The sequence below is a fragment of the Phalangium opilio genome, unplaced genomic scaffold (genome assembly GCF_054372755.1).
Source record: "Phalangium opilio isolate 3A_F unplaced genomic scaffold, DU_Popi_V2 ptg000063l_1, whole genome shotgun sequence".
Classification (NCBI taxonomy): Eukaryota; Metazoa; Arthropoda; class Arachnida; order Opiliones; family Phalangiidae; genus Phalangium; species Phalangium opilio.
In genome coordinates this window covers 6,706,816-6,732,718 of record NW_028324180.1, presented here as the reverse complement: position 1 = coordinate 6,732,718, position 25,903 = coordinate 6,706,816, and the positions used below count along the sequence as shown (strand labels likewise).

Below are 25,903 nucleotides of genomic sequence, written 5' to 3'. Positions count from 1 at the left end.
GTTTATCACATCTCGGGCTATAATAGCACTTGATATAGCGCGTGCTACGAGTATTTTGTTCGCTGGTAGGCAGGGCGTTCCACAATTGGTTGGAGGCGCTGCGTTTAATTTAACAGTGAAATCTGAAACTTTCATATTATTTTTGAACCATTCGGAGATATTTGCTGAATGATTCTCTATGCAGATAGGTCTTATAATTGGTAGAAAAATCCATAAAAAATCACTTGATTTATATCTCTACCCTCCTTTTATTGTCACTATTTTAGGTTAAACCTTTTTGCGTAAGAAGGTGGTAAACTATAGACATTTACTTTATATTATTAGAGTGAATTTTGATTAGGGGAAGACAGAAAGAGTATTAAGGCACACATTAAAGTTGTGCAACAAGAAAGTAAAAAGGCGCATTTGGACTTCACCATTATTGATGGAAAAATGCAAAGAACAATGACGTACAGACAGGCCTATGCTTACAATAATAATGTCGAAGAAGTGATTACAGAATTTCCAGTTTTGTGCCTAAAGAACCAAGTATGTCCACTTACAACTTCAGCTCTAAAATTCAGAATTCATGAGCTTCATTTATATTTCAGCTTGTGTATGAGCTTAGTCGGATAAAAGATTTTACACCTTCGGCAGAGAAATTAATTTTTCATTTTTTCCAACCTCTTGCCTCAAAAATATTGGATATCATTAAACGTAATCCGAAGAAGAAAAAAAATGTTCAGAAATTTCTGGCAAGTCTTGTGGAATTGACTGAAGTCTCAACCGAAGAAAAAGTCAAAGGTATATATTCCCATGTTTAAGATTTAATAGCATTGAAAATATTTTTAGAGCTTCCTAGTCTCTTCGGGGAAAATATAGAGTTGTGGATCGCTCAAAATGTAAGTTTAAATCTTAAATTTTAATAATTTTCAAATAATAATTTGAAGGAATTAAAAAAAATTCCTATAGTCCTTTAAAGGGAGCGTGAATATTTCAAACATGATGATTTTATTCGCTTTACATTTAATACTATTTTAATATAAGGATAACTTGACCAGAGTAGGAATAAGGGTTTGATATTATTTCAGGAAACAAAATTCAGCACGCCAACACTGGTTTTCCATGGCGAGGATTATTACACCTCAGCCATGGAGGTTAAAATTGAAGCAGTTTCTTTCGAAGTCGGTAACTTCGAAAATGGAATTGCATCCATATTCTCAGGCTACTATGCCTTTCAAATAATGTATTCATTGGGACTCTCTAAAACTCTGGAGTTTTTAGAAAAAGTAGTACTGAAGATTGATGCTAAGAAAATATCAACATCCATTACGGCCATTTACAATAAATTATCTGTTTAGCTAGATCATAATTTTTTATTGTTTTTTTTTTATTATTAAACTGACTTTACCTGTCTTAAACTGTGTTACATTTTTAATGTTCTAAATTTTTATTTTCAAATTAGTTCAAAAAATCACTATTATGTTCAATATCGAACGTTATTCATGCGTTCGGAATATTTTGATCGCATTTAAATGAGTTCAACACAACACCTTTTTGTTCAACATTGAGCATTGAGTTTGCGTTCCCAGTATAACAATATTATTCAATATTGAACGTTAAAAATGCGTTTGAAATATATCAGTATCGTTCAATTTTGATCGCCTTTAAGAGAGTTCAACACAACACCTTTTTGTTCAACATTGAACATTGAGTATGCGTTCCCAATATAACAATATCATTCAATATTGAACGTTAAAAATGCGTTTGAAATATATCAGTATCGTTCAATTTTGATCGCCTTGAATCAGTTCAAATCAACACTATTTTGTTCAACATTGAACGTTGAGTATGCGTTCCCAATATAACAATATCATTCAATAATGAACGTTAACAATCCGTTCGAAATATAACAATATCGTTCATTAGTGAACTCTAAAATAAATCCAAAAAACACTTTTGTTCATTATTGAACACTAAATTGTCGTTCTACGTGACACACTTGAGTTCTCAAAAGAAGTCCTCGCGTTCTATTTTGAACGCTATGTAAGGCGTTCAAAATAGAACAAAAAAAAACGTTTAGCTACGGGGACAAACCTCCGAACGCAATTTTGTTCTGATCTGAACAAACGTTTTTGAGAGTGTGTGGCAAGAACCACACAACAAAATATGTGACGGAAGCACTCTCTCGTGTACTCCTTCAACTGACAAGTATTTCACCGACTCTGTTTTTTTACAGAAGTACGGAAAAATAGTCCAGAACAGCATTCGCATTTATAATCTGGACCATATGATATATTTTGCAGATAGGTGTTTTCAAAATATTGTGAGTGTTGTCTCCTAACGGTTCTCCTAGCATACTCTGTCATAAGCTCGAATTCAGCATAATTTTCATCAAGTCTTCTAATCTGCCTTGTAGCGTTGTCCTCTGCATTTCGGCTTCTCTATAGTTGATCTTGACGCCTCTCAAATCTTGACAAATTATCTCTCTGAGTAGTAGGAAAGTACCGATTTGGGGACACTGGCGTCGTGCCAGATCTGGCACATGATCTGGCACCAATAAATATGGCGTCAATGAATCAGACATGGCACCAGTCAATATGGCGTCGATGAATCTGACATGGCACCAGTAAATATAGCGTCGATGAATCAAACATGGCACCAGTAAATATGGCGTCAATGAATCAAACATGGCACCAGTAAATATGGCGTCAATGAATCAGACATGGCGTCCACCGCATCTTTCGGACAATCTTCTTGTGAATCAAACATGGCGTCACATTTTTCACCCAATATTGTTGTGACGTCAGTGAAACGTACATGACGTGTCACAGTCTTCCTATGGCGTCAGTGAATCAGGCACCCTCCTCTTAATGGGAACATCTTAAACTGTAATTAAGTACACACGCAGGATCGAATGTCTTAAATATAACAGGGGAAAATGTTAGGCTTAAGCGTAATATTCGACAACGTGGCCCGTGTGGTAAATAACCCTTGTCATACATGTGGTTTAAACGCCATGTTCACTATAAGAACATGATTGATCTAAAAAGAGCGCCATGTTTAAATGGTCAGAGCCCAGAATGTCACGTGACATTAAAGTATAAAAGACGAGGACGGTTTAAAGATAAGCCAGAGTTAATGTGTTTCTAATTTTTTGGTTGTGTTATCTTGCATCTTATAACACCCATAAAATATTAATTTAGTTAATTTTTATTATTAAAAACATAAAATCTCTCTTATCATAATATATTATTATTTGAACTGATAAGGGAAATAAACCATGTTCAAAACTCTGTCTCACAGTGCCAACAGTAAAGCGAACTTTCGATCTGATAAGAGAACCAATAATCATTCTGAAATGATAATGATAAAAGCATATGCCTCGATTTATCCATTCTTTCACATACATGCCGAGGAAATGAACAAATATTTGATCTTCCTAAAAGTAAGGATAAAAAGTAAATAGAAAAGACGGCAATTGTATCTCCTAAACACAAACAAAATCAAATTCAAACCATACTAAACAGGGTTGGCAAGTTTTAAACAAATTATTTTAAACTTTGGTTTAAAACTTGTTTTAAACAGCCATGAAAAAAAAAACTTTCATTTGTTTAAAACGTTTTAAACAAAAAGTTTAAAACATGTTTTTTTTTATGGAGAAAAATTTCGAATATTTTTAACTCTTTTTTTATTTGAAAATGAGCGAAAAGATTAAATAATAGAAATAATAAGCTCCAGTCAAAACCTTCCTTTATTCGACTGTTTCAAATGTGTGTTTAATTGTTTGGAGACCCTACCAGTTGTTTTATCCATTACTAATCTGTATTGAAGACTGGGCGTGTACAGTATCCCCTCTTACAAGAGAGCGCCTAGAGGGAGAGATACACCGTCTACACCCCCTTTCTAACGGTACTGGTCTATTGCTTAACTGAGGCGTCATGGAGAATGAGATTGTGCAAAGTGTGAAACCGATTATCCGTTCATACCCCCCACACCGGTCCTTACCTCTCCGAGTTTCACATTGACGCGTATTGATAATAATAAAGCCGTGGATTGTTGCAAAATTAATTAGCTAAAGGGTAATGGATTACTTATGGTATTATCCAATGGAAAATCGTGCAAAACGAAATCAAAATATTTTCAAACAATTGCAAAATTTTTATTTTCTGTTGTATTCTCGGTACATTAGAATGTCTGCTACGTGTTTTATCGAAAGACAGCTTCTTCAAGCGCGCTTTCCTCGTGACCTCTCCTATAATCTAAGGCAATGTCAGCCTGTAGACATCTCGGTTGTAAAAGGTAATTTTCCAATTCTCTCATAGGGCTGCGTTCATTACATGGTACGGTGGCTTCAAGGTCTGACCATAAGCGGATAATAAACATAAGTGTGCCATTATAGGTAATTATTCACTAAAACCTTGTTTAAGGAAAATGACGTAAATGACGTAGTTTTTTTGAAATGACGAAATTTACGTCATTAGCCGAACCCCCGGAATACGGAAGTTCTGATATCCCTACGCGATAGTATATTTAGTTCAAAGCTACCGGTTGGTCGTCTGCTCGACGTTCGTGTCAGCCAAGTCTAACAGTTGATATGGATGAGTGCGTAGTAGTTTAAATTGTGCAAGCAATTAATTCTGTAATTATAAAGACATTTGGTGAATCCAGTGCCAAGGAGTGTTTACACCAACAATTAAAAGAGGCCGGCTTAGTTTTCGCGATTGTGGATCAACTGTCTAAACAGTTTTTAATCATTTTCGAGGGGAATAAACCAAAACGAAATGCTACTGCTAGGGATTCAAAACTACAGAGTTGTAGTACTATGTTCAAATTTTATACGTTTATAAGAAACAATTTCAAAACATTTGAAGATATTATCCTGTCGATAACACCATACGAAAAGAATGACTTACTATCAATATTGCAAACATATGGAGAAGAGGTAGTAAAATATTGGTGTCAAAAAAAAAGAACGCTCAAATCCAAGTGATGAAGTGGGAATTAAAGAAACAACAGTATGTTAACCTTAAAACATTATTGTGACGATAATTTGGTTTTGATTAACGAGAAACAAATTATGAATAGGTATACGAAGAAGAATCTTATGCAAGATCGTTGCTAACAATCGGTGGCGGTTGTATTGGGGAAGTTTGGCGCAAATCAAAAAGAAGAACAATGTATGGGACGTCCAAAAACCTATCAGAAAACCAAGTTTTGCAATCCAAAATCCTCTATGATGCAGCTCTGAAAATTAGACAGTCCACAGAAGAGAAAACTGAAATTTCATTCTCTGGCATAAAAATTAGAGATCGAGGAGGGTTGTTTATTCCGAAAGCTCAGCTAAATGAATACTTTTCTCAGTTAAACAGTGTCATAAGGACAGTTTTATGCGAAGACGGAGTAAAAAAACATGGACATAGAATTCTACAGGTACGTTATTACCATTGAACCTCATTTTCGGCTTAGTAATTAATTTTCACAAATATAGGCTGTTGCTGATTTCGTTGAGCAACACAACTCGATCCTCACAGAAACCTTTTTACGATGCGCTGAATCTTTGGTTACCAGAGAAGACGGTGTGATAATATGCAGAGAATTACAGAGAAAATTCACCCACGCCTTATGCAACGAATTCATAACATCGAGAGAAGAGAAAGTGAAAGGTGGAAATGGGCTAAGGGATGAACTTTATGTTCTTTCTAAGAACGTTGGCTCAAAACCTAAAATTACAGTTCCTAAAAATGCCAAAAAAATAATAATGCAAAGAATTCCAATAAAAAAACTAAACCAAAGAGTATCAAAATAACTAAGTTCAGCCAAACTAAACAAATGGTCTCGCCGCCAGAAAGAGATTCTAGTCAGAAGGAAGTGTTTTTAAATAAAATGAGTGATATTTCTCTAAGCGATGTTCAAACTACTCCAAGCCCAAGCTCTAAGGAAACAAGTTTGGAATATAGTAGCCCAAAGTTCAAAATGTTACAGCAGAGTGAAACGACCCCAAAACGTTCCCTCAGATGTAAGAAACGAAAACTGGTAGATAAGATAGCTAGTGAGCATGTTATTTCCGAAGAGATAAATCTCAAGAAACTATTAGAAAATCAAGAAACACTGGACCAACAAATTTCAGGATGTGGGAACAACATTTTCAAAGAAATTGATCTGAAGAATACACCATTAAAGAAACAAAAAAAAGACCCACTAAAAATGTTCAAAAAATCTTTAATCAATGTGATCATTTAGAAGTGAGAGAAAATGGAAGGAGGATCAAGAAGCTACCTGCACACTTTTCTTCCTACGTATTGTGATATTGGTATTTTGATATTATTATTGTGATTAAAATGATCAAACTTTAAACATATCGTTATACATTTTTTGGTACCTTTAAAAGGAGAATGAATTGGCCAGTCATTAAGTTTTTATGCACTTAGGACTCCCAAAAAAATTATAAAATTTTATTTATAGGTCATTTTTCAATTGATGAAGTCAGTACTTTGTACAACTTGTCCCACTGACGGAGGCTGTGATTGAATTCTTTTTAGGCTCTATCGTCTTCTTGGACTCAAATTTCTTTTTAAATGCGTCTCTTACATAGAGAGGAACGTCTCTATAGCCCTTACCACTGTGGTGACCCTTAATATCTCTCTTCGTTAGAGCATGCTTCCGTAGAGTATGAAAATTTATACTACTAATTTTGCCACCTGCACTGTGCTTGTACTGGGAAAAAAGGGTTTCGACAGCGCTTCCGTTAATTCTGATAGGGCAGAGATAATATTGACCATCAGGATATGTTTCAAGAAATTCCTTGGCGTGGCTCTTCATTCCAAAAACCATTATTCGCAATAAACCCCACGTCTGACCAATGTTAAAACGATATGGTGAAACGGTTATAGATTTATCATCACCTTTAGATCATTGTATAAATAATGTACCTGCCAAGAGAGAAATTTCTTTTGTCTGGGATGGCTGGGGTTAAAATCAGGATCGTTCTCTGAAAACAAAAATCGAGATATAAACAAAATGATTGGATGAACATTATAAAAATGGTTGTGTTATGTTTATTCGTAGACAGGGTTCGTACAAATTGTTGACGCAAAAATTATTCTTACCAAAAATATCTTTAAGCCAGTCGGTGAAATATTGCAGTCCTTGGTCAAGGTTTAACAAAGCAGGGCTATCTAAAGAAGCTACTTGTGTCTTGGATAACATTCCATCTTCAAAAAGGCTTTGGCAGGCCTTCAAATAAGAGTATGTGCTCAAGACATTCTTAGCATCTTTAGATTTTTCAACTTGGTTGCTGGATTTCAGATTTGGTTCTGGGTTAGCATATTCGTATAACGCAGATAAAACATCATTTTGCTTGAAAATATAAAAAAATTACGATTAAAGTTACGTGTTAAAAAGAATAAGCTAAAAATTTTTACCTGTAGAATTCGGGCGGGCTTTACGTTTAGCTTAGTCCAAGCGTCTCTTTCCACATAAGCCTGCAAAAGTTTCGGGACTAACCTCGCTACACCCTTATCTCTTAAATTATCATCCCTATCTTTGAGGTCAATGATTTGTTGCCAACCAAACTGTATGCCCTGGTTTTCAAATAGTTTAGCGCGGTCGGCAAAAGATGCAAAGAGTGCATTTACCATGTTTTTTAACTGGAAAAACAATAATGAATACTCCAAATCCAGTTAAAGCACTATAAAAGGTATACCTGATGTGATGGGCATATGATGAAGTGAATATTTCTTTCCAGTTTGAATGGGTTAGGGAAGCTCGCGTTAATGCTGATTTCAAGTTCATTATTTTTAAATTTATAGCTAAAGGTCCCGTCCAAGCCAACACACTGCTTTATAACAGAAAGGTTTGCAGAAGCTCCGTCACACACTATAGCAGATACGTTGAAACCGTGAATTTGGAAAGCTTTAAGGACTTGAAAGAGACATCCAAATGTGACATGAGCGTCCGCAGTTGTTGGCAATGCGAAGTAAGGTCCAATTATGTCGTAATTGGATGAAAGGTCCCTCCATAGAAACTGCAGCATGTAGTTCGCTTTACGGATTTCTTTTTCCTCATTAACTTCCCGGTACAAATCATCCAAGTAAGCGTATTCTTCTGGTGGCATTGCTAATCCGATAAGCTTATGGTTCTTGCTGTTCCAAACAACCTTTCCTGCTACTTTAACCTCGTCAAAAATTAAAACACCATCAGCCACAGGTTTTGGAAGGCCCAGTGACATCTGCTCCTTTGCAAACATATCATATGTCTCCTTTTGTTCCCTGATATATTCGTGGTTAACCCCTGGTTCGTCTAAATTCTTGGATGTTTTACGTTGAATAGAACGCCATGATGGCAAGTTTAGAATTTTGAAGCTAAGAAGCGCTTCATAAGCGGCTTTGCTTCTACACGCTACAGCCAATGCTTTAAAGGGAGGTTGAAGAGGAAAATCAAGTCATTGTTTATTGCTTCTTCTACTACTTAAAAGACCTATCCGCATAGTTAATCAGGTCGTGTACGAACCCTGCAGTTAAATCCGAATGTTTTTAGAATCATAGGGATATAATTCTCGAATGGTATTCTATGCGAATAGATCATAAAATTTGGTATTAGAATTTATGGACAAAAAAGCACTAACCGATGCGGTACGTGATAACGCTCCAGCGATTTCCTTTACAGCCAGTGGCTAAACATTATATAAACACAATTATACATTTGTAAAGGCCAAAAACCAAAGATACCCATACAATTTTTAGATTGATCATGTAGAAATACTTTCTTTTCCTGCTGAAGGTGCATATCGCAATCCATGTCCCAAGCTTTTCTTAGTCTTTCCCGTGTCTCCTTGATTGTTTCTTGGTTGTTAGCTGATTCTTCAACAAAGCTTAACACCCCATCTAATTCTTGCGAAAATTTCTCATTAACTGTTCGCGTAACTTCTTTCATCTGTTCATGTTGTTTCATACCAAGCTCCATTTGCATATCGTTTAATTTTCTTTCAATCTTGGCAGCTTCAATTTTAAATTATGAAATCTATAGGAGATTAATTTTTTCTTCTTTGCCAAACTATCTGGAGATAAAAACTTTGTAGGGCAAGTAGACGACGGATGAGCTCTTTTCCTGCGGGCTGGGGATGTCACACTTGCTTTTCTTCGCTTCATACAGACTCTCAAATATCTTTCTACATATTTGCATTCCTGGCAGATGTCACGCGATTCAGCCTCCGTTTGACTTTGAGAATTTTTTCTTCTAAGAAACCATCCTTCGCATGTAGTTGCCATCAGATGATTGCATGGATAGGCAAATGTTTTAACCGTCCTGGGAGTATTTGGCAGTTCGGACACTATTCTAGCTGAATCTGTACCCAGACCAACACAAAATACCAAATTGACATTTGCCAAATCAGCAAGTGCATCATTTACTCGTGTGCTTGAAAAAACGCCATTTTCCAATACTGAAAACTCTTTTTTGACACCTCCAAATAAAACGATTTGTTTCGAAGTTTCTTTGGCATTCAGGGTACATTTAAAAGGCTCGCTGTTACAGGTTGTATCATAAGACCCCTTTCTCGTTATTTCCAAAATATACTGGATGAATTCATTGCGTTAATGACAAAAATTTGATGAATATGAATTGATTTACATTACATACCTCGTTACTCGAAGTTGTCTTTTCAATGACATGTAACGTTTCAAACTGATTAACCAAACTTGTGAATGGTACACCAATGTAGCTAGGAAAATGATCTTCTTGTTTTGCCAATCCCTGAGAAGGTACAGTTGGTTCGAAAGAATGAGACGAATTTGATCTCTTCTTTTCTAAGTCGAATCTTTCTTCAGAAGTAGGAGTTCCTATTGTACTCACTGCTTCTAATTCTTTCGAGAAACTATCGCTTTCACTCTCCTATGGTTAAAACAAATGAACAAAAATGCATATTTCAAATGGTTCAGGAATTTCAATTGCCTTGTTTACATTAGGAAATTCAGTTGTTGACACCGTAAGCGGCTCGGTGGCATTTTCGCTACTTTCGGTTTGCTACGATTATACAAGATTTAATTAAATCATAATTATATTCACATGTTACTTAATAGCTTATGTGATTAAAATAACAATACATACCAGATGAGTGTTAAGCCTGGCCCTTATCCTTAAGTCACTTGTGGCAAGGCCTAGACTTTCTAACCTTGGCACAGGCTTTTTCAAAGGCGATGGAATATCCCATTTAGATTTTCGTACCATTTCTTCTTCTTTTTCCTTTTCACGTTCCGTTTAAAGATTTCGCTAACTCTAATTTAGTTAAAAATGCTAACACAAATATATTTCTTGTGCTAGCCTAAGATGGCTACCACGTTATAACCGATATTGGCCTTCTCGGACTACTTTCGGAAGTTGACGTCACACAACATTTGAAAAATCTGGCGGGAAAGCCCCAAAGAACATATATGGGACTAGAACAGGACTTGTTAATCCAAATGTTTTATGCTCCGTGTACGACAAGCTCTTAGTTAAACATTTCTATGGGAAAGGTCTTAAATGGCACACTTATGTTTATTATCCGCTTATGGTCTGACCTATTAAACGGCGAGTAGGGCTTTGGTTCTGTGTCAAACCTTAGGGTGGGATCCTGCGCAGCTTCGAGTAACACACTCTCTCTAATGAAAACATGTGCGCTTGTCTTTGCCACGCACTTGAAGTTTGGATACAAATTTATCCATACTGGTTGTGTATAAGAACCTTAATATTTGAAATATTAGTATAAACATGACTTATATCCATGTCGTAACTTTTACTTTATTAATGTTAATTATGAACATGGAATTGTATTATTGACGTATCTATAATCAAAGTGAATCAAATTGAATATTATTTTTAGCAAAATTTAATTCTTCAAAGTTGGAAAAGCAACAGATCAAAATTTTACCATAATAAGAACTGATCTCTGCCTAATGATGTTCGATATTCATAATAAACATGTACATAGATATGATACCTACTCTCAAAAAGTATGTTTTTCTGGGTTGGATCGAGGAGAGAGGCCATTATGTAAAATGGGTCCTCCAACGTTGAAGAGAACCGTTTTTTAAAGTTTTCCAGGACTCCGATCTTTATATCTTCGAATTTTTTCGTTTCCACCCTGAAATCGTCCTGGAAAACGGTCAAAAGAACCCCTATAACGCTTGAGGATAGTGGACCACTCTTCTGAAAGAAGTCTGTTGAGACCTTTAAAGGTTTCAGAATCTCGAGGAGTTCCTTCGCGTCCTCGACGTCCTCTTCCGTTGGCAACGGAAAGTCTATTTTAGCTGGACATTTCGGGTCTTTTTTGGCTTTATTCAAAGCGTAAACCATTGCTTTCAACATATTATCCCGGAATATATATGTATATTGTTGAAAATATTCTCTATGAGAACATGCTTGTCTAACTTTTCAAATTGAAGTTAGACAAAAAACATTCAGAAGTTCTTTCTAGAAAATATGGACCCTTAAAATAAACTTACCTTTGTGAATCGTTCCAATCCCAGAAAAACAGCGCTCCAACGAACACCCCCTATCATTTTTAAATCAACGCCGCCACTTCTTGATTTTAACTCTTCTGTCCATTTAGGCAATTTGCGAAAAACGTTTATCCAGTTTTGGAGATTTTCAAGTAGCTCTTTCGAGCTGTCATTGGCCTTAATGGCATCGTTTACAACTAATAGCAGGGAGTGTGCTATGCAGCCTTTTCTCTCTCAACCGTCGTCATCTTATGTCGCCTTTAGTGTTTGGTCTTCCTCTTCCTCTTCCTCTTCAGAATCCGAATCCGAATCTTGCGCTCCGAAAATAGTTGCCAACGGATTCCAGGCTGGGATAAAAATAAAATGTGCACAACGTGAAATATATTTATTAGCCGTGCAAAACTACTATGATTAAAGGGCGCCACAAAAGACTTGCTGGGTAAAAATATTCATCGGCCCGCCGCGGAGCTAGCATCTAACAAAGAGAACACCGCAAATCTCGGTGGCTCCCCTTTAGGTTACACATAAACCAATTGAATAAAAATGCCAGTTTTTGATTACCTTCGTCGAGTTTGTTATCAGAATCTGTTTTGGAATCGCTGCTTTGATTTGATCGTCACAGATTAATAAGTTGATGCTTAATATTAAAATTTGTAATTTTATGCTTAACATTAAAATTTGTTACTTTATGCTTAATACTTAAATCCGCAATTTTATGCTCAATATTGAAATTGTCCGTAATTATGCTTAATATTGAAATTTTCCGTAATTTTATGCTTCATATTAAAATCCATAGTTTTATGCTTATTATTAAAATCTTTAACATAATTCACATATAGGCCTAGGTTGAATATTTCATTAGGGCAGAAAGTTAGTAATTGCAATCAATAAAAAAAGCATACTTGTAATTACTACATACTAGTGACTAAATAAATTGAAAATGTTCAGTGATCATCATCGATTCAATCAAATTCACATCTTCAAATACATAAATTTTCTTTGGTGGAATAACATCATCTACCGATAGTTTCTCGTATTTGATTTCATAATACAGCTGTACTACCTTACCTATCAGAACTTCTTTCCCATTGAAAGAAGCCTTAAAACCTTCCACGGGCTGTTTACATCACGGAAGAAAAACAAAAATTCCCTTCTTGGGCAATACCTATTCCCTCCCTCCCCCAAAACTTCCCTTCTTTGCCACTGTCCCTTCCCAAAAAAGGGAGGTAAACATCCTTCTCCAGCCAGTTGCCTTCTTTAGTTCTGAAGGGATATTTCTTCCCAAAAAAGAAGGTTCACCTCCCTTCTCGAGGGAGTACCTTCCAAATCTTAGAAGGGAGGCTCGCGATAGCTAAAGCTCCATTCCATGCATTTTTCGGTCTGGGGAAGGAAGGTAGGGTAGTAGGAAGGAAGTTGGTTCTTCTTTTACCCAATCTTCTTTTCAAAGAAGGCGCCCTTAAGCTTCTATAGTGTTGCCCTCTCTTCTACGGAAAAGAAGGGTTAGAAGGCGTAATAGCGCCCTTCTAAGGAAGATTCTTCTGAAAATTCCCACCACTGTATCGCAGTCAAACGGCCTATATAATTTCCCGCTCCACATTATTTCCAATATTAAAATATCAAAATTTAAATTCATCAAGTTCAATTTTTCTGATATCCGAGTATTTGAACCTCTGAAAAGCACATGTTAGTCGAAAATAAACCCTGATATCAAGCTAGTATTATTAAAATATCCCAGGAAATGACATTTCTTTTCAAGAACTGTTATTTATTTTCGTCAAATGAAATTTTGGTGAAAAAAACTAAGATAAGAATTCTTTTCAAACATTTCTTTTAGAATCATGATTTGAAAAGTGAAAATTTGATTATCTGTTACTTCAGGAAATTAATTTATAAAATTATCTCTTACTTTTTGTCGCCTTTGTCGGCAAAGACAGTTTTTATTAATATCTGGAAATTCAATCTTATTATTAATTAAAGTTGTTTAGAAACTAGCGTTTTAAACCTTAGGAGTGAAAGCGGGCGCTCCTTTTAAGTCTTAGGGCTTTGCGTGTCCATTATTTAAAGTGTCAATCCTGACTGGTTGACATGACAATCAACGCCCAATCCAGCTCAAATATCTTTTCCTTCGTTTTCACAGTGGAAACTTACCCTTGATCGCTAACTTAGTTCAATTATCCTTGGTCACTAACCAGGGTTGGCAAGTTTTAAACAAATTGTTTTAAACTTTGGTTTAAAACTTGTTTTAAACAGCCATGAAAAAAAAACTTTAATTTGTTTAAAACGTTTTCAACAAAAAGTTTAAAACATGTTTTTTTTATGGAGAAAAATTTCGAATATTTTTAACTCTTTTTTTATTTGAAAATGAGCGAAAAGATTAAATAATAGAAATAATAAGCTTCAGTCAAAACCTTCCTTTATTCGACTGTTTCAAATGTGTGTTTAATTGTTTGGAGACCCTACCAGTTGTTTTATCCATTACTAATCTGTATTGAAGACTATTATTCAAAAATATGATTAAGGATAACTTATTTTGTCATCTACTTAAAGCAAAGCAATAACATTTTTCCTATGTGGTTTCTCTACACTGTTGGTACATTTTACTGTTCTAAAATGATTACGCGTAATCTATAAAGCCAGGCCTTTGACAATGCTAAAATTAATACGCCTAATCCGAAAACGGAAAACATGAGCGCCTACAAATAAGTAAGGGGTGGTGACGTTTCAAATGTATGATGAGTTCTGACCAAGAAACTCGGAAGTACGGAAGCGGAAATGACTGAATAGTGGCCACAAAAGAAATCAGGCATTTAGACATTAGGGGTTAAATGTACAAATTTACGCATCACACTCATTTTGTATCCGCTATTAAAAAAATTATATTTTCCTTTTGAAAAGATCGTTTGCTCTTTTTTAAACAGTCAGTAGAATTTTTCAAATATTCAATATTGTACCCTCAACACGTACTCCCTTTTAAATAATTAATTTCATGATAAAATGTTTTCCGAAAATCTAACTTTAAATCGTGTTATAAACAATAAAAACACAAATTTTTTTAACTAAGTTTTTGCCAACCCTGACAAGGACCCTTTCTTACACCTTCAAATTCTAAATTTTAGGAGCTCTTGATTTTCCTGTTTGACTTTGCAGTACATGTTCGTTGTACGTTGGTCTAGGGGTATGATACTCGCGCTGGTTGCGAGTGGTACCAGGTTAAATCCCGGAAGGTCGCGTCTTAGAGCTTCATATTATAAATTTAGGAGTATTTTTATTTTCGTGTTTTACTTCTCAATACGTTTCGTGGTCCGTTAGTCTAGGTGTATAATACTTGCTTTGGGTTCAAGTGGTCCCTGGTTTTAATTCCACACGGACAATTTCTTACACCTTGAAATTCTAAATTTATTCAATATTGAACGCTCAAAATAATTAATATCATAAAATAATTTAGGAAAATCTAATTTGTTCTTGAAAATGCTTAAATTTGTAGTTTTTTCAATCAATTTGGAGGGAATAAATCGACCAACTGTTAAATCAGTTGATTGAATTAAATATTGATTAAGGATTAAATTAATATAAATAAAGAAAAATTGCAATATCGGGACTTCAGTCAATTGATAAACGTCACTCTTATCGTTTGTTTTTTCTGTCTTGGTCCAAACCAAGACCTTTTTTTAATCAAGTAGGTTGTGAAAATAAGCGCCTTGCGCTAGCGGGAGTAGTGGCTTAAATGGAGAGCCGCGATATAGACTATTAGATCTGGAAGAGTGATTTAAACATGTTTAAAACTAGTTTTTTTTGTGTTTTTTTACTGTTTTTTTCTACTTGTTTAAAAAACAGTTTAAAACAAAAAATCGTGTTTTAAACAATAAAAAACACAACTTTTGTTTTTTTTTTAAAAAAACTTAATTTTTGCCAACCCTGTCACTAACCTAGTTCAATTACCCTTGATCGCTAACCTTGTTCAATTACCATTGATGGCTAACCTAGGTCAATTACCCTTGATCGCTAACCTTGTTCAATTACCATTGATGGCTAACCTAGGTCAATTACCCTTGATCGCTAACGAGTTCAATTACCCTTGATTTCTAACATAGTTCAATTACCCTTGATTTCTAACCTAGTTCAATTACCCTTGATCGTTAACTTAGTTCAATTACCCTTGATCGCTAACTTTTTATAATTATCTTTGATCGCTAGCCTAGCTTAATTACATTTGATCGCTTACCTATAAAGTCGCTATATTCGCGGGGAAACGACTACCTAAGCCATACCACTAAAATTTCGTATGTTCCACAGTTTCAGGGCAAACCACGCAATTCAGAGCATGTAATTAAAACTTTGAAAAACAATACTTAAACTTAAATGTTTTTAATGAAATTTCAAAAGGCACCAATTTAGTAAAGATGGGCCGATACCAGTTTAAACCGATACCGATATATAGGTTTAGCCAAATATCGGTTCCGAATTGTAATTATTTTTTCCAACTTACTGGGTGTACGGGTCTGGGACAACTGCCAGAATTTTCTCTCCCGCTCCAGTAGAAAGGTTGGCACGCCCCTAAATATATACAACCGCGGTTTATAAAAAATAGGTAAAATTAAGGCTTTTTTTAGGCTTATGAATTTTTGGGAGACTGGACATAAAATCCTAGCAAATGACCTCCTTAACAAGAAAGCGTGTTCGAAATATCTGAATCAAAAACGACTAATGGAATTTTCAAAGACCTCTTTCCACGATGTCAGCGTCATGTTTCTGGTATTCGCGGCTTCAACCATGTTGGCCATTTTGATCTCGTTGGCGGAAATCCGGCTCTCCTCGAATAACACGTGCGTTGAGAAAACTCTCAGAGCAATTGAACTGGAGACATATTCCGGCAGTATCCCCGAGGATATAACCAAGGAATGCGCCCACTGTCAGAGGTGTTCGGAGTGCGGTCAGTGCAAAGATTCCGTCACCGTGGTGCGAAAAGCGACAAACAGACGTCGAAAGCCGATTCGAAAGCGTTTGAGTTATATTAAAGAATTTGAGAAAAAGATCAAAAAAGGTAATCTCCAACATGTATAAGCGCCACAAATGTTTCTCAACTGGTAACTAGCTTTATAAAACTTCCGTTGAAAAGTACGACGGAGATACTTTGGGTATCCTGTAGGCGAGAATCGCGACTCGATGTAGGTATAGATTAAATTATGTTTGGTAATGAAGCGCCTGGGTTTTTTCAGTTTTACACAGAAATTTTAATTCCGGTAAATTTTTTCTATCTTCGTATTATTCGCGATAGCCACGATATCTCGAACTCAAATCAGTGTTTTCTCAGAAAAACTTTAATCGTAGTATATTCGCATGACGAAATTACTTTCCATTAAAACAGATAAAACTTAAAACCATTTGGGCACGTTTTGATTTTGCACAAGGTTGTAAGAATATCATTTAAATGAAATAAACGATTACACTCATGACGTCATAGAATTACTGTCCTAATAGCCCAGGACTTTTAGGGTTTGATCTAGAAAATTGCGATATAAATGTGAAAACTAGTAAATGGGATGTTTGTGTTTTAACAAAAAATATACTAAAAGCCCTGCTGTAGAACCCGATCTTTCAACGCAATTTTCAAAAATGGCCGACAGGAAAGTCAGCTAAAAATATATTCCACGCTCTTCTTCAAAAATTATGAAAATTAATGAAAAATATGATTGGAACCACATGAACATCATAGTAAATTTTTACAGCTCTGTGTTTCATAGTTTGGTCGCCATATTGGAAAATGGCCGCCATGAATGCTGGGTACAGTATATATCACCATGTTGTTTGAAAATTATGAAACCTTTTAGATATTATAATGAGAGCTGTGTAAACCTCATTGTAAAAATTTGAAGAAATTCATTGGATAATTTGGCCGCCATGTTGGAAAATGAACGATTGGAATGCCATTTCAATACAGGTATTCTTCAAAAATTAAGAAACTTGGTAATAATTATGTTGGAGTTTGTCTTAAAATCATACTTGAATATTGAAGACGTGTTACTGTAAGTTTTCGTGCCATATTTGAAAATGACTGCGGGAAATGCCAAATATATTTCAAATACAGTGTGGAAGAGATCAGAGAAACACCTAGCTTTGTGGAAAACCCCCAAAACCCCTGACGGACTACTTCACTGCAGTACATTTTCGAGCACGTATACAGGGTGTGACATGTGTCATTGTATGCAAATGAGAACGTGCAACAAGTATCATAGTGAATATCGTTTAATGATACGCACTTTGAAACGTTAAAGACCTACGATTAAGATTAGGAACTAAGGCATCTCACTACAAATTAAAGGGCTGTTTGGTAAACCCATCAGCGTAAATGTTCGATGTGCCTACCGTCGTGGTGTAGGCACTCTTCAAGACTATTATCCATTTTTTACGTTTTCTAGCAGGAGTGATTCCTTATCTAGAAGGCCAAAGCATATGGGTTCACCTTATGCTTTGGCCTACTTAGATAAAGAATCCATACGTGGTTACGAAGGTCAAAATTATCCGCGGCACTGAGAATTCGGCACATTATTCAATCAGTCGTTACTAGCAGCTTAGATCGTATAAACGTTGTAAGTCCTGTGTCGTAGACGAATGGCAGCCTACTCCAACCGAGAAAAAATGGACATGATGTTTATTTTGGGTGAATGTCGCGGTAACGTTGAACAAGCGGAATTGCTTTATGCCGAACGCTTCCCACACCGACGAAGGACGGTTTGAAGAACCTTCACGAACATTAGAGCAACCAACGAGATTTCGGGAGTTTCGTCGTGCAAGACCGTCAACGTAGAAGAGACCGTATAATTGGTAATCATGATAGGGAAGTCGACATTCTAGCACGTTTTGAAGCCAATCCTCATACTTGTAGTAGAGCGGTTGGAGAAGAGGTCTAAGCCATTCAACCGTTCTTGCCATTTTACATCGGCATCACTACCCACCCTATCATATCTAAGACCATTAAACACTAGATATGGGCCGATACCAGTTTTAACCGATACCGATATCATTCGATACTTGGGAAACCGATACGTACCGATACCGATATTTTACCCGATCCTTGGAATAAACCGATATTAAACCGATACCGATATATTAACCGATATCAATAAGAAAATAGATGCTATAATATAGGTTGTAGAGATGGGCCGATACCGATCCCATATCGGTATCGGTACCGATATGTGACTTTAACCGATATATCGGTATCAGTTAACAATGAACCGATATTTTTCTTCAAAAAATATCGGGTAGAAATATCGGTTCATTTTTAACCGATACCGATACATCGGTTAAAGTCAAATATCGGTACCGATACCGATATGGGATCGGTATCGGCCCATCTCTATTAAACACAGATGGACTGGAATGGAGATAGGGCGGGTGGTTCCTTGTGGGAAGCATCTTTCTAGCGCCTCTTTAGCGCCACGCCGCGACCAATTTTGAAACTATTTCGAATCAAACAAACAGGCGCGTGAAATAGCAGACGACATTAGGCCCGTTAAAGCTCAGAAGTCATTAAACACATGAGAACGTAACCTAAGTTGGAGAAAGTGTTTAGTTGAATGTAAGTTACTTTCAATTATATTTCTTATTTAAATAGGTATAAGAATTACTATTAATAATATAAATTTTATAGGAAGACTAAAGACCAAGATGTCATATGAGATAGAAATACCATCCAAATGTTTTTGGGAGCTTGTTGAAGGTTATTTTCATTACATGTTGTATACTTAAAATAGTTCTAAATTTTTTGTAATTAACTTATTATTGTATTTAGAAATTGTGTCAACCAACCCAAGTTATTTTACTGTGATAAGGGATTCCTTACATAATTTAAGGGAGGTGTTAGGCACCAACTACGAACCGAACTTTGGAATTGCTGTAAAAAAATTGGCATTCCTGGACAATTATGAGATTTTTATTAAAATTAAAGATAAATTGGCGGAAAGCTTTTCCCTATTAACAAACCTAACGCGGTCAAACTACGTAGCAGAAACCAAAAGTATTTTGAAGAGGAAAGATCTTGAAGAAGATTTGATGGAAATTTTAGCAGTAAGCACTTTTCATAAGAAAGCTATTCATTAATTCAACAATCTTAATTGCTGGTTTTTTTAAAGGAAGTTGTACCCAGCGTTACAACGAAGTTTGACTTGAGACACCTTGCACATTCCATGTTAACAAGAATAGTAAAGTTCATTTTGGCCTTGGCCATAAAAAAAGTCAAAATGAAATAGAAGAAGAACCAAATAGAATTTTTGAAACTAGTCAGAAACTGGAAGAAAACCATGATCCAGAAGCTGTTCATTTTGTTGGTGGTTCAGTTATTAGAGCCCTAATCAACACCCTACCTCTCCCTTTGAAAACTAGCATTAGAAAAAGGATGGAAAACTCAAGTGAAATTTCAAAACACGGAAACTGGACTCGGGGAAAGAGTAGAGGGGGACTAATTGACATCAACGATGATGTTTATAACTTTTTCGTGATGCTAATTTCAATAACTGATAAAATTTTATCACCAAAAACTCGACGCTTTCCAAAAGGACTTAAACAATTTGTCTTTAATGAAATAATTGACAATGAAGACGTTTTAAATAAATGGGATCTCAACTGGGGAGACTTGCCTGCTGATAAAAGGCTATCATCCCTTCATATTGTGATAAACAAGTTCCTAAATACTTTGTCGAATGGTCTGCAAACTCGAATGATGCAAAACATCAACTTGATCTCAAAAAGGTTGCCAAGGAAAAGAAATTAAGAACCCAACTATCTGAAATGCAAAATAATAACATTACTAGTCACTAATGAAAAATAAAAAAATTGGACAACTTGAAAAAAAATTGCAATAATGTCTTTATTAAAAATAAAGAAATGTGAGACTAAAGTTTTGAAAACAACTTATTTATAATTTATTTTAGTAATTTTAAAGAAAGATATTTCGTGGTGAAATAAACTGGGTTAATTCATCTTCGGGCATTTCCCTAACTGGTTGACGCGTATTTTCTTCCAGTACAGTAGTAGGAGAAACCGGAACCCCCGAATTACCATTAGTTGGGGTTTTGACGTGTCGACGTAGATCTTGAATTTTTCTATTTCGCTCGCCATATTGTTTTGAATTAGGATGGTTACAAGCTCCGCCCAAACATCTTACTTTACTGAAGTGCTGTTCGACGTAGTCTTGATTGAGACGAGTTGTAAAAATGAATTGTGCTCCTTTTCCTAACATAAACCTGGCAATGTTTACAACTGACATACTGGTAAACCGTAAACCCTCAATTGTCTCTGTGCTAAGTAGCATTGCTTTCTGCTTTGCGGTTGAATAATCTCCATCTCTTTCAAGCACTTCTTGCTCCCATTCAAGATACTTCAAGAAATCTTCTTCAATCCATTTTAATCGTTCATAGTCAACTCTTCTGAATGGATATCGATTTGGATTTCTTGCCTGTTTTCCTTGATCAAAATTGCTGACATTCATAATATCAAACCATTTATTCATGTACCGCGTCAATTTCACAGTTTCAGAAGCTTTTTCACCAATTGTTCTTTCCATGGCTAGTGCAACGCTGTCACTAAAAACTTGGCTTGCGAGTTTAACTCTCATTCTTGAATATGAATCAAGGAAAACGTGCTCATATTTTAGCTTTGGCAATTTGCGAATTGATTTTTCACTGTCAATGTGGTATAGTTCTAGCAAATGCGACCATAGGAAATCCTTTCCATTTTTATAAAGACGTCGGGGTGGGGCTTCATTTTGTTTTTCCTTACTTTTCTTTACTATCGATTACGTAGCTGTAGTTCTTTTAAACTTTGGCAACCCACTCTTGGAGTAACAATTTCTGGTGGTTTTTATTAAATGTGGCGCATCAGAAATAAAGTATATAGGTCGTTCTTCATCTCTGGCCAATTTGTTATCCATATATGCGTTCAAGCCACCATTCGTTTGGAAAAAATTTCTGTTCGTAGAAGCTCCATCACCAACGATGGCCAATACACGGCAACCCATACCTTCTAATCGCTCAACGGCACCCAAAATCAAATGGTCCAGTGATTCGCCAGAAATTGCATGAGTAGGGAAAAACGCAAGTGGGAACTTTAAAGCTGTAGAGATACCTCTAACCATTATTTAAAGGACATGAGATGCCAAGTCCAATGCTTTGTTCTGTCGGTCATCATTTTCTTCAAGTTCTTTAATACCATCAAGGTAATTGTCTAAATTTACAAACCCAGACATTTCTCCTGTCGACTTGTGATAGACAATATCTTGCCTAATTTTCATTTCGTTAACTCCGAGACAAACATATTTCTGATGTTCTTCTAGCGCTAGTCTGTCAAACTGATTCTTAAATTCATTTAGGGCTTCATCAGTAAAACCTGGCTTTTCGACCATCCGCGAAGAATATTTGAGTACCGTTCTTTCTGACGGGAGTTGTAAACACCCGGACTCTCTTAATGACTTATATCCAACAGGAGACTTGCTTTGCATGTATATGCACCATTTTACAATATTTGGAGCCCATTTTTCTGGCTTTAAGGTGTTTGTTCAACAATTTTGCTTGTTCTGTCAAGAATTCTTTAGCAAATGAATCTGTTTCTTTGCACATTTTTTTTTTCAAAATGACTTCCAGATCCTTGTTTGAACTTGACCCGAGATTTTCACCTTCTCGATTTACATAATTCTCAAGTTTTTCTCAACAGTTGTCAACTTTCGCTTAAGCGCTTTCTCTTTTTTCTTACCATCTTTTATCTTTTTAATCAGCTCCTTGTTTGTTAAGGTTTTATACTTGGCTTTGGAAACCTTGTTTTCTTGAAATCTTTTCTTTTGTTTACAGACCAGTGATCTTAGTTGAGAACGAAAAACGATGCAAAACTTGCATCTGTTTCCTTGTTTAATTGGCAAAAATATCTTTAGGCATTTGGAAGATCTTACAGCTTGCATAACGGGACAAATGTAACCGCTCTTTCTTTTTTTGGACATATATTCAGCTTTTAAATGATAGTCTTGGTTTCCACAACAAACGCGCCACTTCTTAATTTCCAAAAATGTATTTAACAGCCTAGTTTTGTTGTTGATAAATTTAGGTATTTTTAAAAGTAGCTCATGCGGATGGTCAAGTTGGTGATTCAAAATAAAAAACGACGACTTAAAATTTTCATCTATGGCAAGTTTCATAATAAGAATTGTGCATTGGTCATTAAGCTTGACAAATTCAATATTTCTTTCATTGAGATTTTTAAGCCATCCAGAAGTACATTCAATAGCATTCCCAAGTTCCTCTAGAGAAGTAACTTCCTCATTTTCAAGTACATTGTAAGAACCTACTAAGATATTAGGATGTTCTTGAGCTGCTGAAATGTCTTTCATAGGTACGTCCTGATGAGTAACTATATCTGAGTTAGTAAAATTTGTTGATTCCACAGACGCAACTTCTAATATCGAGGAATCGGTTAGTTTCCAATCCATAACTTGACTTCCATCCGCCAAGTTTTTTTTGCTACCTAGATCCATCTGAATTTTCTGGTGATTTAGACAGACGTTACCAGTCAGATTTTCCTCATTTTCAAGTACAACATAAGAATCTACTAAGATATTAGGATGTTCTTCAGTTGGGGAAATGTATTTCATAGGTGCATGCTGCTGAGTAACGATATCTGCGTTAGTAAAATGTGTTGAATCCACAAATGCTAATTCCAACATCAAGGAATCAGTTAGTTGCGCATCTAAAACTTGACTTCCATCCGCCAAGTTTTTGTTGCCACCTAGATCCATCTGATTTTCCTGGCGATTTAGACAGACGTTACCCGTCACATTTTCAAATCTCCTATTCTTCTTCTTTTGTACCTATAACGTTTATGGTTTTATTCAAGTGTACTCTTATGATTAACAGAGCTGTGCTAATTAACTGACAACTAATTGAATTAGAATTAGCAATTAGGGAAATATTTATGAACTAATTAATTAGCCAATTAGCAATTAGAAATAGAAACTAATTCAATTCAATTAGAAATTAGGCATTTATTTATCAAACTATTTAATTAGAATTACTAATTTCTAATTAATTACTTGTCTAATTAAGGTAAAAAAGAAACCATAAGTAAACATAATTGAAAATCCAATTGGCTAATTAGTTAATCCCAACTCTTATTAAATTTTAATTAGATAATTACCTTTCCGATTCATACTAATTAATTAGAATTACTTCTCAATTAGCACTAAGGTAATTAAAATTCAATTACCATTTTCAATTAGTAAATGTTGCTAATTAATTAGAAATTCAATTTGCTAACTAATTAATTAGCACAGCTCTGATGATTAATGTGTTATCTTTGATAATAAGAAAGTACTTACAGCTTTAGTGTTTGGTATAGGGTTAGGGTGTTCATCAGATGGGCCAATTCCGTTAACAAAATGTTTAGAACATATGTAAAATTGTTTCGTCTTTTTGTCTTTATAGCGAACTAGAAGGTCTTGTAACGTAAAATCTTCTCGTCCACAAGCCTTAACCCATAGTTCACTTTTAGAAAGTTGATATTTGGGGTTTGGTATTTTGTAGAAATTAATGCCTTTCATATGGGATTTATCAGAGTAACGTTGACCATTTTACAAACTCCGAAAGCGCACCTTTTGTTTGGCATCTTAAATCACTTATAAGAAAACGAACATAAAAGGCGAAAAAGCGGAGAGAAAAAACGTAAAAATTAATCAGAGCAGACGACATAATAAAGATCACAGTCTATGCCTCGTAAAGTTTCGGGAGTCTCCCGCTAGGGGCGACTATACGCGCTGAAGTTTGAAGATAGGGGTTTTAGCTTATCATTCTAGTCCATCTGTGTTTAATGGTCTTAGATCATATCCACATCCATCAAGCCTTAACGGACGACTACCTAATACGTCAAGACTTCTGTCTTACCATGCGCAAGCTAATTGAAGCCGATCCATTGTTCTTAAGAAAGGTTCTTTTTTCTGATGAGGCGACATTTCACAGGGATGGTACGGGAAACCGACATAACTTACATTGCTGGACCGAACGAAATCCATACTGGTTACGGCAACATTACCATCAAATTCGATGGAAGATAAATGTATGGTGTGGCATTCTGGGGAACAGAATCATCGGACCTTTCTTCTTCGAGGAAAACATTACTGGTGACAGGTATTTGCACTTCCTGCGCCACGAGTTTAGTGATGCGATAGACGCATTACCATTAGCAGTGATGCGGGACCTGTGGTTCCATCAGGATGGTGCGCCACCACATTGGGCGGTCAATGTTCGCCAATGGCTAACTGAGCACTTTCCAAACCGTTGAATCTGTAGAGGTGGACCAATTCTGTGACCAGCAAGACCCCCTGACCTAACCCCACTTGATTTCTTCTTATGGGGATATGTTAAGGGGGAGGTGTATGCAACAGAACCTTTAAATGTAGACGACTTGAAGGCCAGAATTCGAAGCGCAGTTGAACGAATCACTCCTCAAATGCTAGAAAAAGTAATACAACGCATGGTCAATCGTCTTGAAGAGTGCCTACACCACGACGGTAGGCACATCGAACATTTACGCTGATCGGTTTACCAAACAGCCCTTTAATTTGTAGTGTGATGCCTTAGTTCCTAAGCTTAATCGTAGGTCTTTAAGGGGGAAGACAACTGAAGCCTAATCAAAATAGCCCGTTTTAGTTCGAGTCCAGTCCCCAAAATAATAGCCCTACACAGGATAAAATTTTACTGACTTATATTTTAAACCTTCTCCTAACGATTAAAATATTTGTCATTATTTTTAACTCAATATTTAAGTCAGAATAATTTTTCCCGTGAGTGAAGTTTTGGATGTAGTTATTCGTGTCCAACTCTTACAATTCAGTACCTAATGTTTTGTCCAATATGTCATACGAAAGACGATTTTGGGCTGTATCGATTAAAATAATTTTCAATTAAATCCGTCCACTAATAAAAGAGCTGCACAAGAAAAACTTAAAAACTAGCAAGCTTCAATACTTAATCTCTAGAGGGCGCCCTATCTGCGTATAGGTTAAACTCTGAACTTCTCGTATCATGTAGAATTTTTCCTCCTATGCTGGTTTATAAGCCCGTCGGATAGAAGGGCAATGGTAAACTGGTCGTATGACTCCCGCGGCGAGATTTTCGAGTTCTTTTGTTGTACAGCAATACAAAGGGACGGTATATTTACGTGAGACTAAACTATGAATGGGATTTAGAAAAACCTCGTTCGCCTCGGTAATGGAATGATGATGCTCGTGGATTTCGGGTGTAGGTGAAAGGGCCCAGGAACCCACTTATAGTTTTTTTCAGTTTATCCTGCTTGAAATTACGCCTTATACTGACCCTTTCCTGGTAGTTCAATAACATTCACTGTATATAGTGACTTTTAATGACTAAAGTTTGTCTGAAATGGTCATACAGCCATTTTTAATCGAT

The 25,903-nt window shown here is 35.8% G+C and overlaps 2 protein-coding genes across 2 annotated transcripts; one reads left to right on the top strand and one right to left on the bottom strand.

Moving 5' to 3' along the window:
• Positions 1–4,951: 4,951 nt before the first annotated feature.
• LOC149662851 (uncharacterized) lies at positions 4,952–6,202 on the top strand. The gene is made up of 3 exons (XM_089842375.1): positions 4,952–4,997; positions 5,068–5,412; positions 5,471–6,202. The coding sequence occupies exons 2-3, from the start codon at positions 5,158–5,160 to the stop codon at positions 5,786–5,788; spliced, it is 573 nt and encodes a 190-aa protein (XP_089698501.1). The 5' UTR covers positions 4,952–4,997; positions 5,068–5,157; the 3' UTR covers positions 5,789–6,202.
• Positions 6,203–7,217: 1,015 nt separating this feature from the next.
• Positions 7,218–10,514, bottom strand: LOC149662850 (uncharacterized). Its single transcript, XM_089842340.1, has 10 exons — positions 10,087–10,514; positions 9,940–10,002; positions 9,619–9,870; positions 9,131–9,554; positions 8,715–8,978; positions 8,606–8,653; positions 7,685–8,391; positions 7,404–7,628; positions 7,278–7,338; positions 7,218–7,234 (listed from the first exon to the last, which is right to left on the bottom strand). The coding sequence occupies exons 1-10, from the start codon at positions 10,204–10,206 to the stop codon at positions 7,218–7,220; spliced, it is 2,181 nt and encodes a 726-aa protein (XP_089698466.1). The 5' UTR covers positions 10,207–10,514.
• Between the last annotated feature and the right edge of the window lie 15,389 nt (positions 10,515–25,903).

Bases quoted from the DNA above. Each gene is read 5' to 3' on its own strand.
- LOC149662851 (XM_089842375.1), top strand. From the start codon at position 5,158: ATGTATGGGACGTCCAAAAACCTATCAGAAAACCAAGTTTTGCAATCC. The intron at 5,413-5,470 runs GTACGTTATTAC...TCACAAATATAG, and splicing joins ATGGACATAGAATTCTACAG to GCTGTTGCTGATTTCGTTGA.
- LOC149662850 (XM_089842340.1), bottom strand. From the start codon at position 10,206: ATGGTACGAAAATCTAAATGGGATATTCCATCGCCTTTGAAAAAGCCT. The intron at 9,871-9,939 runs GTAAACAAGGCA...TTTTAACCATAG, and splicing joins CAACAACTGAATTTCCTAAT to GAGAGTGAAAGCGATAGTTT. The intron at 7,339-7,403 runs GTAAAAATTTTT...TATATTTTCAAG, and splicing joins AGCCCGCCCGAATTCTACAG to CAAAATGATGTTTTATCTGC.